The 12784-nt window shown below is 34.6% G+C and overlaps 1 protein-coding gene across 1 annotated transcript in view; it reads left to right on the top strand.

The window, feature by feature from the left end:
- Positions 1–9031, top strand: part of TRPC6 (transient receptor potential cation channel subfamily C member 6) — a 1017840-nt gene extending 1008809 nt beyond the window's left edge. Inside the window, exon 12 of the mRNA XM_044072711.1 lies at positions 6551–9031. Within this exon, the coding sequence (XP_043928646.1) occupies positions 6551–6699 (149 nt within the window). The 3' untranslated portion in view covers positions 6700–9031. The remainder of the gene's footprint in view (positions 1–6550) is intronic.
- The last annotated feature ends 3753 nt before the right edge of the window (positions 9032–12784 follow it).

Genomic DNA, 12784 nt, shown 5'->3' with positions numbered 1-12784 from the left:
GACATAGTTCTGAATATCTGAATGGATAACATAAGTAAGTTTACCAATGATTTATGGCAAAGAAGAGTAAGAACAATTAGTCAGTAATACAACAGGCAGTGCATTCTGCATGGGAGAGGGGAAGGGAATGAAATTACAATGTGTCCTTCAGGAAATGGCTACTGGAAAATGTTTTTCACTGACATTCTACTCAGTAATTGATCTACATTAACTTCAGTTTTCTGATATGCATAAAATGTAGTACAGCAGTGACAGAAGATACAACAAAGTAATAAAATAGGTCTGGCACAGTTTTTTTATCTCATGTTAATAATCACAAGGCTCAGTATGGTTCTCTCTTCATTCTGTAATGCATAGCTTGAATACACATATAATAAATAATATAGCAACAAAGTAGGTGACTAGTATAAGCTTCCCATAACCAAATTATGAGAATTCAGGCACCATAATCCCTCACAAATATGCTCTCTCTTCCATTATGTACCTTATTAAATGTAGCAAAATGAATGCTGGATTTGAGGGTTCAAGATATCAATATCATTGCCACAGGTAAAAGTATTGTAATCTTGGTTCCTCACTAACATGATGCTTTTCTATTTTTATGATGCTGACAGCAGATTTAGAGAGACTTTCCTTGTTCTGCTGCTGCTACCTTTTTATTAGTTAACTTTGTGCCATGTTTTCCACAAACTGATCAGTATAACTAAAAAATTTTGCACTGCCATAACACAGATATATAGGTATAGCAAGCTAGATAGCATATCCATCCCTAAATTCCATTAATATCATGACAATCGTTGTTAAACTTTTTCCAGAGGGGGAAATGATGAAGGTCTCTGACTGCAGTCTTCAACAAAATGGTGAGTCATAGTCTATATATGATTTAGCATTATGTTTAACAAAATTTTCTTTCATTGAGCATACTTCAGTGCTCATGCTGTTCCACTTCTCCCGGTCATGCACTTATTGCATATCATTGTATCACTGTGAGTCTGTCTTATCCTTCACTTATTACTTGCTCTTTGGAACACTTAAACCCACTAGTCTAACTAGCACATGACAACCCCATGCTTCACAAAGTGTTCTGTGTCCTGTTCTAAACTAACTGCTTCTGGCCTTTAATAAATAGATGAAAATGTTACTGATATTTTAATTAGGGTTACCACCTATCCCTCTTTATGCTGAAAGGTTTCTATTTGGGCAGCTGAGTCCTTCAAAACCATATAGAAAAAATTCCATGAGGTTTTAAGACAAAAATTATTTTCTAAGATTTCTCATATAGTTGCATAAAACAGTTATTTTGTATCTCAGTTATTTTAATACTACATAAAAGAGCAGAAACATTAAATTCTACAGTATTTTAATGAAATAGTGAAGTCCTGTCCTTTGAATTTGTTGGGAGGGTATGTTTTTTCCCTGCAAAATGTCATATATCCATAAAAATATCCCACTTCGTACAGACAAAAGAGGTGGCAACCCTAGTTTTTATAACCTCTTTGGATATTTTGTTAACTGCCACTACCAATGCATATCTAGATAATATGATTTAGTCTTACATTTATTTATCTATTTATTTGTTTGTCTGTTTGTTTGTCTTACCATACAGCTTCTTTATTTTCATTGCTAAGTTTATCTAATGGCTTAAAACCAGCAGCATTTTAGTTATAAAACATAGCTGCAGCTCCAATTTAGTAGATAATTGATTTTTTAATTAATATGCACTGATACATAATTTCATATATGTTAGATAAGCTATTTCCTTGCTTTCAGTGCATTTCCCATTTTACATTGTTTGAATTCATAAAAAGGTAAATAATTATTATATCATGTCTCATATTTCCCAGCTAATGCTAATAGGAAATCATTTTGCAAACATGAGTGAGTTCTATGATAGTGTCGGCCCCACAATGTAAAAACAATCAATGCAGCTTAGGTAAGAAATGCAAAGAACAACTATTTGCATTACTTCACTAAGTGACACTTTCTTTTTCAGTTGCTAAAAGCTACATCTTTTGTGCAGATTATGCATTATGCATGAAACAACATTAAAAAGTTTTCAAATAGTGTTCACCTTGTAAAAATAAAGTTCCCTTTCTTCAGCAACACAAATATTATTATTCTTTTATAAACTTTGACAACACAGTAATATGCTACTCCTTTATATATAACATACATTAGAATAAAACAAAAAAGTAACTGCATTGTTGCATTGGCCTAAAGTTTCATATTAAGTACTAAAAAATTCATAGTGTAAAACATAAAGCTGGAATCAAAGCCTTGGAGTAATAATAATTTATTATGAAGAAAAGAGTTTTTGTTTCCATGACTTCATCAAATCTAACAAACCAAAGTAGTTATCTGAATAAATATTCACAAAACTGATCACAAGACATTCAATTAATTAAGTTAAGACACATTTTAAAATAAATCATGAAAAAACATACAAAAACTAAATCATAAAAAAATAGAAGAAATAATTATTCAGTTTATGAAACATAAAAAAATGCATTCAAGAATTAAAAATCATTTTTGAAAATCTCATCTCAATTGCAATAGTTCACAATCACTTGATTATTTGATCATGGATCTTTTTTCTAAAGGGTTGACTTTTGTAAGGGTTAACTTTTGTTCCTACATAAAGGGCTAACATTGGACATACTCTCTTGGATTTTAACTCTTCATTAGGAAACTGAATTTAAGCATTTATTTTTAAGAGCCTGGTTCTACATTAGCAATGTAAAATCAATTGTGGACAAATAATGTTGTAATCCACTATTGCATCATGTTCTGGCCCTGTTTGAAAAAGTGTGTGAATTTGATTTAAGACATGCACAAAAATTAAAGACAAACAATTATGCATCTAATTTAACTAGACTACTAGTGCAGACTATAAACTTTTGTCTTGGATAAAATCCTTAAATTTTAGATTGATATAACCAGACAAATGTGGGGGGACTTGTTGTAATGGATAAACAAACTTATCTGGATAAATTGTATAGTCTTTTATTTGAGGAGATCTATGAATTGGTCTCCAAGTATGAGTTGAATATTGCATATCATAAAATAAAGTTAAAACTTAGAGATATGTTGTTAGAACAATGTATTACATTAACTGAATATAAATATCTTTCTGTTGATCAGCCCATTATTCTGACTATATTTGGCCTCCCTAAAATTCACAGAGATTTGTGTAATCTACCTATGTGGCCTATTGTAGACACTCATCAATCAATTACTGCTCCACTTGCCAAGGTTTTAGATTTTAAATTAAAATGTCTTTTAAATAAAGAAAACATTTATGCATTGACTCTTGGGATTTTTTGAAACATTATAATAATTTGATATTAAATAATAATTTTATTTTCCTAATGGTGGATGTTAAAGAGCTTTATTCCATAATTTCACATGATTTAGGAATTTTATGTTTTACAGATTTTTTGTTTAGGAAAGGAATTAATCAAGATATTATTAATTTATATGAACACATTTTAGAAATTGTATTAAAAACAATGATATATATTTTTGAAAATGAACTTTATGTTAAAAAAACTGGTATTGCAATGGGGGCCACATGTCGGGGCCTGTTTGAAAATATTGTTATGTTAGAATGGGAGCATCAGTTCCTTTTCATTAGTGAATAGTTTGAAGCATATGACATATACCTTTGGTACCTTGATGATATATTTATTGTCTCGAAGTATGATAAAGCAAGTATATTGGCATTTATGGATTATATTAACAGTACAACAACTTTCTTAAAATTTTCACATAATATTAGGGTAAAAGGCATCCACTTTTTGCATGTGTTACTAGAAAAACATTCTGTTCATTGCTGCTATATTTCTAAGATTTATCACAAATCCACAAACTCCAATAAGTTTTTTATTTTAGTAGCTCTCACCCCCCCCCCCCACCAGTCAAAAAAATTGTTTTAAAAGGGCAGTTTGTTAGAGTGGCCTGCATGATCACAATTTCTGAAGACTTTTGTCTGAATGAATTATTGAGTAATATTTTTTTAAGAAAGATTATCCCTTAGAGTTAATTGACAATGTTAAAAACAAAGTTGTTTCTAAAAGGCAAAGTAATTACTTTTGTCCTATTTTAAGTTTTATGGTAGCTAAAATTTCCACTTGCATTAAGCCTGTTTACAGCCCTGAATTTTTGTACACACCCACTGGAGTTACCTCTACTTCTGAGCCTTTTAATACTCAGAATTCTTCTCCAAAGTTTTCTATGGCTTTTATATTAACCAATAATTGTGATAGTTTTATTATCAAAAATATTTTTCTGAAGAATTGGGTTATCCTGAATGAAGCTCGTATGATGAGAAAAAAAATAGTTTTGCTTTTTAAAAAGGGATTTAACTTTAAAAACTTAATTGAATATGTACTTGTGGTACAAACTGCTTCTCAACCCTGTATGGGTAAATGTGGGTGTTGTACCTTTTGCAAACATATACATACGGGTGAATTGTTTGGTATTAATGGTGTTTCTTTTAGAATGAGAGGTACATTTAATTCTGAAACTAGGAGTATAGTGTAGGCAGCTTTATGTCAACACTGTTCAGCCTTTTAGATAGGTAAAACTGAGTGGAGGTTGCAGGACAGAATGTATGAACTTTTTTACAAGAGTAATAAGAAAAAAAATGACCAATACTGTTTATTGTCATATATTAGGACATCAAGGGCATTACTTTAAATTTTGTATTACTGAAAGGGTTGCTCATAATTTTAGGGGTGGGGCTTGTGCACTTTATTTTGGAAAAATGGGAATTGCATTAGATACTTTTCTTAAATGCCATAGGCTGACCTGGCCGTAATGACTTGGCTTCTATTGGCTACCTTCTAAAATTAAGATTGCAACTGATATAAGTTTTTTAAAAATTGTTTTTAACTGTTTAATAAAAAAATTTTAGGTTTCAAATATTGCATAATTATTTGTTCTATTTTTATGCTTTATTTTTCATGGTTTATTTTAAAATATGTCTTAAACTTAATGAATTGAATGTCATGTGATCTGTTTTTATGAATATTTATTCATATAACCGCCTTGGTTTGTTAGCGCTGATGAAGTGCCTTCTATATGGTTACAGAGATGAAAGTGCTTGTCTTCATAATAAATTATTACTATTTTTTTGTTTTTTTTTTTTGTTTTTTCAGCTTTTTTTATTAGGTTGGTTGGTGGTTGGGCCATAAAAAAATGTATGCCATCATTTTCAAGTACCTACTTTATCCTATTCAGGGTGCTTTGGGTTCCTTCATCTCCCAATGACATGCTGTAGGTGAATTGGTAATTATCCATATTGCCTATATGGATGCATGCAGTGTATGTGCGCACACGTGTGTGTGTGTGTGTGTGTGTGTGTGTGTGTGTGTGTGTGTGTGTGTGTGTGTGTGTCTGTGCATGTGTGTGTGTGTGTTTATGCATTCTAAATGTTCTTTGACTTATGCTAAATGAGCACCTGAATAGTCCCTGGTTCCTTCAACAATCTAATTATGTACTGAGAAACAGACTATATGTAATTAAGTATGAAAGTGTATCACAACACTCCTTTCTAGCAGTTAAACATTTTTCTTATTCATGTTGTTTTTCAAAAGTAGGGGGTGGAATGGTTTAATGAATAAATACCATAATTCCCTAGAAGAAATCTATGAATATTTATGTATGTATCTTGGAGAAGGGAGCGCTACAGCCACCAAGTATTACAATACTTTTCAAAAATAAAGAAATATTGACTGAAGACAACTTCATACCTATACACACAACACACACACACACACACACACACACACACACACACACACACACACACACACACACACACACACACACACACACACACACACACACACACGCACACACGCACACACGCACACACGCACACACACACACACACACACACACACACAGTCTATTTTATTATAATTTCATTGTATTTATTTGGATTCCAGAAATCTACACTCAGATAATGCACATGGCTACAGTAATAAATTGAAACAATAATAATTATTGACATAGGATTTTAGTCACTTAGTTATTAGACATTTATGTTTGGGGATGTTATTGTTGGATGATAAGAAATAGTAATTATATGTAAATGTTGAGGGAATATATATTTATAGCAGCTGATTGGAGCAAGAATTTTAGAACAGTTATGACTAAGTTTTATAAAAAAGGATTTTGTGGTTTAACTGATATAAACAGAAATGGAACATAATTAAATAAAGCATGCACTGATCTCAAATAATGTCATTACACTGTTGATATTAAAGTACCTCGTGCATCCATCCACTTACTACAAAAGTAAAAGAATAAAAATTCAGGCCCTGTTTAACAAGAATACTATGTGTATGACATCAGTAAAGTCGTTTAGTACGTTCTATAAATTTACATAGCAAAGTAAGTATATTTATCATCGATCTCAATGTAAAATAAATGCATGGTTGAAAGAGTGATGTTTTAGAAATCAGCACAGAATGGCATTAATCATTATTAAACTGATGTGTGATAGAACTATGTCATTAATTGTCTGTTATGTAATATGTTGCAGGAGAACTGAAAGAAATTAAGCAAGACATTTCAAGCTTACGGTACGAACTTCTTGAAGAAAAATCACAAAGTACAGATGACTTAAAAGAAATGATTAGGAAACTTTGTGAAAAATTGCTTGTTGAAGAAAAAGAAGAAAATGATAGATAACAAATGAGCAATATAATGAGTCATGCTGTATGATTCCCTTAATAAAAAGCCATAAAATTTAAGAAGAAAAGAAGAAAAAAAGCAGTGGGCCTTCTGCCTTACAAAATGAAAGCCATGGTTGAATTCAAACAGATATTCTGAACACTTTATTTAAAATGCATGATCCAAACATAGACAGGGCAATACATTTTTAAGAATGTATAGTTATGAGTGCACATTAACAAAATTGTTGTGAGGTCCAAAGATATTATGGACTGCTGCACAAAGGTTACAGAACATACTAAGAATATCAAAAAATGGTATATACAAGTAACACTCAGACCTTCAGATTTTTCTGTTATTCTTATATAATACTTGTGACAACACAAAATACTCAGGGTTCATATTTTATTCTACTGTACAGTTTTAATTAGAAAGAAACTGTTTTTAATTCTTGCAACTCTTTTTTTATTCTTTTGATTTTTATAAGTCAGTAGAGACATTTGATTTTTCTTGCTTGATGAATACATCACTGTTTCAGTATATTAGCCACTATTAAACAATAGCTCTAGCAAAGAATTTACTGTATGGTGCAAATCATCCAAATAATATCCATAGTTTAAATGAATTACCTAATCAAGCTTGGCAAAATATTTGTTTTATAAAATTTTCTAAAGGTCTTATAAATACCTGATGGACACTAATATCAGGTTTGTTTGTTTTTTTTATCTTTATATGAGTGTGTCAATTTTTGCAGGATATGTTTTCCCAATCAGCCTCTCAATTTCTAGTGAACTTTAGCACTTAACAAATAAAACTTATTTTAGAGCAATGTCATGTAATGGGTTTCCTGCATTTCATCAGATCTCCGTTTGGCTGACGAGTGTTAGGGGTGGTATTCTATATCAAACATGCTAAAAGCCAAGTGGTCAAAATGTCAAGAGTATGTTTAATTGGAGCAGGTGAGTGGAGTGCGGGTGCTAACCCTAATGCTAGTAATACCCTTTCCCCCAATCCTAACCCTACACATTACTTTAGAAAAACTTCCTGTAGCACTGCCACTATTCAGACGAATTTTGAGACTAGTGTTATGGGGGGGTTAGTATGAAGATCGGTAGAGGGAATAGTTTTCCTTACTTGATCATTCGTGCGTCAATCTTGTGGGTGTTAGATATTCTGTATGTTAATGTTGGTATTTTCATTTGTTATTAAGGATATTCAATCATACTGAATAGAACCTATATTGCAAATGTAATCCACTATTACAAATGTGTAGTTGAGCTACAATTGTAATAATAGGAAAAAATGCACCTTGATAATATTCCCTAACATTAAGTATGTACTATTCTGTTTGGTAATATTTCATTATTTATTTCTGAATGTTTAGTTTGATATTTCACCAAAAAAGAGGGATAAAGCAATAAGAATGAAAGGAAGGAGAAAACTTCGATTCATATATCACATATATTTGAAAAAGCAGAAAGAAGAATCAATTGCAATACAAAGGCAAACCCAAATGTAAATTTCCATGTCACATTTAGACTTACAGTAGTAAAAGTGGTCATGAATATATTATTAACAATTTAAAGCAAACAGAAATTAACAAAGAGTGAATCTTTTTGGTAACATTTTTTTCCCTCTGGTAGGTTGACCTTGCAAGATAAGTCATCACTCAATTCCAGTCTCCCTCTATATTTAACTGCTCCATTTTCCCTGATAACACTGTGATTGGTGCATGCCCAGATGTGTCCCTTCTTCAGGAGGGTGCTGTCATTCTTAAAGACTGGAACCTGCATATGCCATTCTCTAAACAGAAAATGACAGGGAAGATAAGCAGATTTTACAACTAAATGTTTAGCCTGAGTTAAGTTAGGCCCTGCCACTTTCTTTTTGCATGCAGAGATTTGTCAGGGTGGACATGCAATGGGGGTTTAAAAGGAAAACAAATCAATCTTCACAGTGGTGTGCGCTGCAGCAACACTGTACACCATCCTGAGCAGTGAGGGCTGTTTGTTCTGGATCAAGTTCTGCACAAAGATAAACTGAGAATGCCACTGTCATATTATCCCTCCCCTCAAGAGAGGTGAGCAGACACAGCATCTTAATTCCTTCCCACTGGCATATTAGCATTTCCAGTTCCCAGTCCCTTAATTAAACCTAGTTTGCCTGAGTCATAGTTAGGACTTCAATTTCAGCACCACAGAACAGACTTCACTGGTAGATATTTGAGGTATCCCATTCCATCTTCAATACCAGCCTCACTGGGTTAAAATTAAGAACTTAAAATGCATCATCATACCCTTTGGGGAGAGAGATGTCCCCACAAATTATCACATTAATAACAAAGTACTAAGCATGCAGTCAGTCGTGAGGGATTTGGGTACCCAAATTGATAGCAGCCTGACTTTTGACCACCATGTTGCTTCCATTTTATGGAAATCTTTCTACATGGCCCACCTCATAAGTAACAGTATCTCATTCAGGGACAACGAGGTCATAACATTCCTGTATTCTTCCCTTTTAAGGCCCGTTAGTGAGTACAACGCCTCATTCGGCATGTACCTCGCAAAGCACATGCAGCAGCTGGAGAGACCGCGGTGGTTCCTCACCAGTAGAATCCAGAGCCTCATAAATCTACCATACACAGATAAGATAAAAGCCCTATCCCTCTACTCTGTGTCATACAGACTCTTCAGAGGTGACCTCTGTCTGGCATACAAGGTGATCTCGAACCCCACCTTTATGGGGACTGCTTCAAATCTGCAAGTCAAGCTCCACTCGATTAACCTGCACATGTGTCCTCAACCTGGTCAGTGACATCAATAGGACTTGCTGGTGGGACAGATTTGTGTCCCAGAGACTACCCCATCTATGGAATAGACTCCCTCTCCACATCAAGCAGAGTCCCTCTTTATCCCTTTTTAAGCACAATCTGGATAACTTGATGGGAAATAGAAAATACATCCCTGGGATTCCACCCATGTCCCTGCTGGACAAGGGGCATTGGGTGCTGATTTTCTATGCATGGGCTAAACTCTTGGCTAGGCTTATAAGTGCCTCAGTGTCAATAGCTTAGTAACATACTATGATCCTATAACTATATTGAATACATGTAACTGTCAGTAATAGTATCCTTCACACTGGCTTACCTTTTTATGTATTTTAGAATCCAAGTATATACCCACCTTCAAACAGCTGTAACCATTAACTGTCCCTTGTCATGTTTTTTCTGTTATTTCATATTAGTAGTATTTCTTCCCCTGAGCAACCTATGTTTATTTATTTTATTTATTTATCATTTGTTGACCAGGTTAGCTCACTAGGCTAATAGACTCTTTTCAAGGAGAACCAAGGTGCTATAGATACTACCAGGGGAAATTTGACTAGGGCATTGGGGAAGTTCTACTTTTTTTTATATGTGCCATAGGATCTTTTACATCCATCTGAGCTATCATCAACTCAAGCAGATGGGGCCTTGATTTAACATCTCATCTGGAGGAAAATACACTTTGGAGTAAAACACCCTCCTTATGCTGCACTGCAGTATCAGCAATTGATCTACCTGGTATGGGAATAAAATGCACAGTCTTCTGCACCAGAGGTAAGTGTGGTACCTGTTGTACCACTGGGATTGGTGGAGCATTAGAGTAGGAGCTGTCACCTGCTCTCATTTTAGTAATACATTTCTTTTTCAAGGTAAGAAAGGTCTAAATAAAAGGGGCCTGAGAAAGAGGAATCTCCTAAGGGCTTGGACTTCCAGCATCATATTCCTGGAATTGATAGCTGACTCTCTGTTCCAAATCTCTCTGGAAGGCCATTCTTCTTCCTCCCATAACAGTGACAGCTTGGTTCCATCCCCCAGAAACATGTAACATCTCTAAACTGGAAGGCATATCTCTGGAAACATTCTGGGGTATCAGGAGAAGCACTGATGAAGCCTCCTACTAATTCTAACTGGGAAATGCAAATACCTCAAGCTGCATATATCAAGAAAAATGACTGTGCAGGGGACCATAAAACAGAGCAGTGTTTGCATCTTATAATAGAGTAACAGCACCCTGAAACAACCTTTCTCAAAAACATTGAAGAATGACAAGCATAAGCTTTAACTTTCTGTAGCCATCTAAAATGTGAGCAGCTTTGGGGAGACCATTAGCCCCAAATAACAGTGAAATATAAAAGGTGTGAAAGCATATAAACTTGCACCCCCACACCCATTATCAATAGTAAAAATCACTGTTTTATATAATATTTCATCTTGGATAAAAAAAGAAAAAATGTCATCTATATTTTCTGAAGCACAAGTATTTCTTTTTCTTCAATTAGCTGCCTCTCTACCACAGTCCAACAGATGTCCACTTTAGAAATGTACCATTAACCCATGGCTCCAAGTACAAAAAATTGCACGCACGTTATTGACTGAGAAGAGACTTCCTATCAGACAGTATTACCTAAAGTTAGATATCTCTCAACACTGTATCTTTTTTGTTGTTACTGAGGTATTCTGTCAAAGTTGATTCACCAGACTTATTGTGAATAATGCCTTATGTCCTCCTCCTTCTTCCACCCTTAACAGTATATATATATATATATATATATATATATATATATATATATATATGAATATATATATATATATACACACACACACACACACACACACACACACACACACACACACACACACACACACACACACACAAACACACACACACACACATTATTTTAGAGCAAAATGGAATATTAAGCATATAGCACACAAATACAAATTAATGGACTGCAGTACATATCAGAAATTATAAACCACAATCATTCTAATTTCTGGTTGCTCTTCTTTAGAAAGCTTCAGCCTAGGAGAAGTCCAGAAAGTGATGGTCCACCTGGCTCACCTTCCATGCTCAATGATATATCAAAGCAACCTGTGACATATCATTTTAGGCAGATGATTATAGTTAATGGTGGTGTGGGCTTTCTCCCAAGAAACCATCTTCTGTAGTAGTAAACCAGATGCCTAATATTCCATTCATTTCCTGACTCACTCTCAGTTTAATAAGTTTGAGATCTGATGAAATACAGATCTCTAGGTGTTTCCTGTACTTACCTGCTGTTTGAACTGAAACTCCTTTCTCATCTCAACTATTGAGGAAAGGTCTGTGGACAGAACTATCATCCTAGATAGGGTCATTTTCAAGAATGACACCTTAGCACATTAGCCTGACCAGCCTTACCTGCAAAGCTATGGAAGTTCTCATCATGGACTTTATTAGGAAAGACATAGGGAATCTTCAAATGCTCAACCCCACCCATTTTGGCTTTGTGAAGGGGAGATCATGCCTGTTAAACTTAGTGGGCTTCTTTGAGACAGTCACCAAAGCCCTAGACGAGGGCAAATGCGTATAAATGGCCTACCCCTACTCAGGCATCATTGATAAACTCACCCAGCTGTTTATCAACACATATATATTGTCAGGTGGGTTGCAAACTGGATCAATGAAAGAACTCATACGGTCAAAATAGGGGACTCCACCTCCTCCAGTAAACCCATAACAAGTGGTGCTCCACAGGGACCGGTTCTGTGACCCCTACAATTCAGAATCTACTTCTTCGAAGTACAGGATAAAACTAAAGGACTGGGGCTGACAAAGTTTGCTGATGACTGCAAACTGTGTGTGATCACTGAAACCCCTCAACATCCTGCAAGAAGGTCTTACACAAACTAATGACTTGTGCCAAAGTCATGGTCTTAAACATAATGGAAAATAATGCATTATCATCCCCTTTGGCAAGGGTGATGTTCCTGCAAACTACCACATCAATGGCAATACCCTAAGCACACAGTCAGTGGTGAGAGATCTGGGCACACAGGTTGACAGCAACCTTAACTTCGATCACTCTGTCTCCACAGTGGTAAGGCGGGTATTTTATATTGCTCATCTCATAAATAAAGGCATTGCTTCCAGAAAAAAAAAGAGGTTATAATTCCCCTGTACTCATCTGTCATCAGGCCAATAATAGAGTATAATACTCCCCTTGGTATGTTCCTTTCCAAATACCTGCAGCAATTGGAGAGACCACAAAGGTTCCTTACAAAGAAAATGTAAGGTCT

The sequence above is a fragment of the Protopterus annectens genome, chromosome 5.part0 (genome assembly GCF_019279795.1).
Source record: "Protopterus annectens isolate FY-2018-M chromosome 5.part0, PAN1.0, whole genome shotgun sequence".
NCBI lineage: Eukaryota > Metazoa > Chordata > Ceratodontiformes > Protopteridae > Protopterus > Protopterus annectens.
The sequence above is the reverse complement of the archived record's forward strand: the minus strand, read 5'-3'. Positions and strand labels throughout refer to the sequence as shown.